This window comes from Nannospalax galili, unplaced genomic scaffold (assembly GCF_000622305.1).
Source record: "Nannospalax galili isolate Female #2095 unplaced genomic scaffold, S.galili_v1.0 scaffold44, whole genome shotgun sequence".
Taxonomy (NCBI): Eukaryota; Metazoa; Chordata; class Mammalia; order Rodentia; family Spalacidae; genus Nannospalax; species Nannospalax galili.
Genome location: NW_008355789.1, coordinates 7,555,653 through 7,560,578, shown reverse-complemented (window position 1 = coordinate 7,560,578; position 4,926 = coordinate 7,555,653). Strand labels below are relative to the sequence as shown.

The window sequence follows — 4,926 nt, the reverse complement described above, 5'->3', positions numbered from 1 at the left end:
CTGCTGCAAAGGTGACACGGTTCATTTTAACTGCAGCTGTGTTTATTCGGTACTTACCTTAGACATTATTTGAATCCCTTTCCAAGCATGAAAACATTCGGTTCTGGCCACAGCTCTATGACAAAGGCGGGTTCTTCATTTCACAGGTGAGGCTCCTTCGGCCTCTTGCCTAAAGTCACACAATAAGTCTACATAGGGCCAGGATTCAAGCCAGTGGTCTGCAGCTGTAACCACTGGGCCTTACTGTTGATGAGTTCACCAGCACTAATTCATCACCTTCTAGTCTAAATCAGAGATAATTGGTACTTGCTCATTCTTATTTATCTTTCTTGATCCTCTAGTAGTCCCTCGTAGACTGTTTGCTAGAAGCAATGACCCTACAAGGGCTTCAGGAGGCTTCTAGGAAGTGCCTGGGTGGGGCTAGAGAGATGGCTCCTCAGTTAAGAGCACTGGCTCCTCTTGCAGAGGACCAGCGTTCAGTTTCCAGCACCTACATGACAGCTGACAACCATCTTAACTCCAGTTCCAGGGGATCCGTTGCCCTCTTCTGACCTCTGTGGACATTGCATGCACAGGTCTACTTACATACATGCAAACAATACACTCATACACATAAAATAAAAAAATATATATAATAATGCCAGCTAGTTTTAAAAACCAGAGGGAACCATATTAGTCCAACAACCTACTGACAAATTATATATAACAGATCAAGAAATATATGTCTAGGTAAGGTTTATCTGAAAATAATCTTGGGTCTTTGCCCAAGATTTAGCTACATGACACACAGTAACTAAAAGAACCAGACTGGTGGAACTAACCTTCTTAGATGTTTAACAGACATACTTTGAGGCCTATAATAATTTGGTCACAGGGACATAAAGGACAGTGTTTGCTCCTTGCCCTCCTAGGTCAACTAGTTCCAGAGGACTATGAGCATCTCCCAAAATGTCCTGTAACTGTGGTGGGTCACCTGTTCTCTTGATCAAGGAGGCCAAGGAGAAGCCACAAGATGGACTTGAAGCAGTGTCCAGTCTACAAAGAAGAAGGTCAACACAGAGGAAACATGTCCTCCATGCTTCCAAGCGAAGCCACTTTTGAAGGAGCTGTGTCTTTGCTCTGGAAACTGTTATTGGGCATGTTAAAGCTGTAATGATATGCTTCTTCTAAAAACATTAAAAATAATATTTAAAAAATGTAGGAAACAGCATATCATGAAATGGAGATCTTCTTTAAAGGGTAAAAACTCATTCAATTTTATATCTTACAGGGTTTATACTGAGTTCAATATTGTATGAATGTATTAATTCAACTGTGAACCTAAAAATTTACAGCCACTTTTGAAAGAGGTGTATCCTTGCTCTAGAGTGTGTTACTGAATATGTTAAAGCTGTAATGAAATGCTTCTTCTAATTATGTGGTTATTGAATAAATAATTTAAAATAAATAAAGATTAAAAAAATACAGAAGAAAGTACCTGGCACTAAACTCCTGCTTCCCACTTAACTGGCCTCTGAAGTCACACAGATGTAGGTTCAATCTGTAACCAACATTAAGTCTTTCATTTTGGCACAGCTTCTTAACCTCTTCAAGCCTCAACTTCCCCCTGCAATGGAGACACTGCAATTGGAAACCTTATTACTGGCATCTGACTCACTAATGGGAGACTCAGTGATGCTGTAGATAGGTGGATTAATTACTCTCCTTATTTTTGTTACCAAATAACCAACAAAAGCAACTTAAGGAAAGAAAGGTTTACTGTGACTTATGGTTTGAGGGCACAGGCCATCAGGCAGGGAGGACATGGGGTCAGGAGTTATGAGGAAGGAGCCACATTGTGTCTGCAGTCAAGATGCAGAGAGATGAGCATGGCTTTCAATTCTCTCCTTTTTTCCTTTTCAATCTAGGCTAGGATGGTGCTGCCCACATTCAGGATATGTCTTCTCTCCTGAGTTAAACCTCTCTGGAAATGTCCTCATAGACATGCCCAGAGGTGTATTTACTAGAGTGCTCTAAATGCAGTCAAGTTGACAACAATCCTTAACCATCACGAAAGGATGAGCAGGAGTCTTATTCTTTGAGACAAACTTCAAACAGACCCACTGAGCTAACAACCAAACAGCTGCTTCAACTCTCCCTTGTTCTGGGTCTCAGAATGAGATTCCTTCCCTGGTAACTCTGTTATGATTTCCAGTCTAAGGCATCCTGGGTTCCCAGAAGCTGCTCATCAACGTGGCCAAGTTAGCAGTCTGTGGTCAAGGCCAGTTTAAAATCTGTGAGGCTTTGAGGGTCTCACAGTTAAGGCTCAGTCAGGTCATCCTGCCTGGAGAGGAAGGGAGGTGATACATTGCCCCGTCTCCTGTGGATTAACTCTAAGTTCTAACCAGACCCTGATGTCATTCTTTGATTCCTCTTTTAAACTTTCTCTTTCAAAAGTTCCACCTTCTTGAATAGCATTACTTTTTAAAAGGACCCTTTATGTCTTGCTCTGGGTTTCCACTCTGTGCCCAACTCCTTTTGTTTTGTTTCTCTTCTTTTGGTTATTAATAAAGTTTCCTTTATGTGTAATGCCATCAATCCACACTATGAATGTGTGTAACACAAAGACGTTACTGAAGGGACGGTAATTATTCTGAGGTTTAATATAGCCAGGACAAGGCGTGACAAAGCTGTGGGTTCTCTGAGGGCAGGCTCTCTGGCAGAGGATCTTTCAACGGGCTTACGTGGTGCCTTTTGTGTCTCCGTACCTTTGAATAGGCTCTCAGGGAGCTCAGTCTTAGATCTTCACTTCTTATTCTTTATCACAACATCTATTAGAAAACTAGACTCATCTACCTACTGCTCCAGCTCTCCTTAACTAAGCAGAAAAGCACCAAGAAAGGAAGGTCTGCTTCCATTTCTGAAGATTTTCTGAGCTGTCTTTTGGAAGGCTTATCCCCTGAAGTCCAAATGTAATGATATTTGTCCTTTCAACCTTCACCTTCCACCACATGCGCTCAGCTGCGGTTCTTCACTGCTGTGACTGGCGACTAGCTTGGTTGGAAACAGAAAAGTCGGGGATGGAGGGAAAGGAGATATGTTTTGGGTTCTGGTGAGGATGGTGGGTTGGTGAATAGGGGCTGAGGGATATTGACACACTGGAGTACACCTTCCACTCTCCTCTGTCCTGGTCTTTCTTCTGGGCTGATTCTTGAGGGTTCCTTCCACCGTCTGGCTATCACAGCAGAGGACTGGTGTTTTCCCACCCCTCCAGATCCAGGCTTCCCGACTCTTTATTATCCTGTTATCCCTTGTGAGGCAGAATCCACCCCACCTGCTTTCTAGCCTCTCTCCACAGAAGAATTAAGCAATTTGCCTCACCTTAGGAGTCTATTCACCAGAAATTTACCAGAGCAGAGAGACCAAAGGAGCTGAGCTTTGGTGTCTTCAGAAACACACCTGTAAAAAAAGATAACTTTCTGTGCATTTTTAACAGTTGGAAAGGTTCTGGTACCATAAAACCTTGGGAAGTAAGAACTTAAACACAGTTCAATCAGGAAACCATCCAAGGTACTGGCGGATGGCTCCGTGCTTAAGAGCACTGGCTGCTCTTCCAGAGAACCTGAGTTCAGCTCCCAGCACCCACATGGCAGCTAACAACTGACTGTAACTCTAGTTCCAGGGGATCCAATGGCCTCTTCTGGACTCTGCAAGCATTGCACACATGAGATATGTTTACATCTGTGCAGCAAAGACACTCATACACATAAAATAAAAATAAATAAGTCAAAAATATTTTAAAAATAAAACAAACCAAAACACATTTTACATGATTCTATTTATTAATGAAAAACATTTCCTTCCAGTATATCTGTCAACTGTGAAATTCATTTTAAATTTTTGAAAAAGAGTAAATCTCACTTTAAAAAAGAAATACTGGGCAGTTAAAATACCCTGGTTCAAAGTTTTAAAAAATTAGGCAAGATTATATGCTAAGAAGTGAGGAAACAGGATGAAGGGAAATCACCATGACAGTCTGTCACATTAGCCTGGATGCATTTCAAACATCGGCAACTGAACAGCGACAGAAGTCAAAAAACTAAAGCAAAATGATTCCTAGAGACTGGAGGCTATGATAGTGTGGCCAGAAGGGTTCTCTTTCTAATTCAGGAGAAAAATAAATTAAGTATAAATAAGGAGGGGAGATGTTCAGATGCCTGCACAGTGTTTCCTCAGAGGGGAAGGAATGCAGGATGAAGGCCCGTCTTCTCCCACACTTGCTACACAAAGCTCTCCTCCATGTTGCTGCAGAGTAAGAAGGCGTCTACAAGCCGAGGCTGGACCAGCTGCTGGAAGTCAGAGTCCTGGAGGCCTTCTGGGCAGACTCCAGCCAATCGACGCAGTGCAGCCTGAGAAGAAAGTGAAAGAGAAGTCACAGGTCAGACTGGACCCTGCCTGGGCACAGGCTTTTCCTTCAGCTGCCTGGAGAGACGCATTTTCAAGGACTGGTGCATCAACCAGGCAATTGGATCTGATCACCATCTTGCCCCATTTTGGTCACCAGAGCACCTTATCTTCATGGTCACCTGGTTTAACTGCAGTTTGGCAACCATGGCAGAAGTCATCCCAAAGCTCTGAGTGATTTTAATAATGATCTTGCCATCTCAATTTTTTAATTATCCCAAGAAACTGGTCATTTTAAAGATCTGTCATTCTAAGGATCAATCATCTTAGTAATGTATATAAGCTCCAAATGTGTTCTTCCTGGAGCATCACTGAAGTTATTGCTTTCAAGAGCCCTGGCTAAGCTTAGAGAAGCAAGGTCCTCACAGAGCACTGGGAGAGGGAAAAGAAAGAAGAGAGAGAAGAAAAGCATAGAGTCAGGGTGGATAAGGAGAAAGTCCAACGAGGGTGATCAGGAAAGAGCGGCAAGGCAGAAAGGAGCGC

General features: G+C 42.7%; 1 protein-coding gene across 6 annotated transcripts in view; it reads right to left on the bottom strand.

Moving 5' to 3' along the window:
* Positions 1-3,830: 3,830 nt before the first annotated feature.
* The window catches only part of Insc (INSC spindle orientation adaptor protein), a 96,450-nt gene continuing 95,354 nt past the window's right edge, over positions 3,831-4,926 (bottom strand). For all 6 annotated transcript variants that reach the window (XM_029556301.1, XM_017803266.2, XM_029556303.1 and 3 more), the window contains one exon: positions 3,831-4,388. In XM_029556301.1, coding sequence (XP_029412161.1) covers positions 4,260-4,388 — 129 coding nt within the window. In that variant the 3' untranslated portion in view covers positions 3,831-4,259. The remainder of the gene's footprint in view (positions 4,389-4,926) is intronic.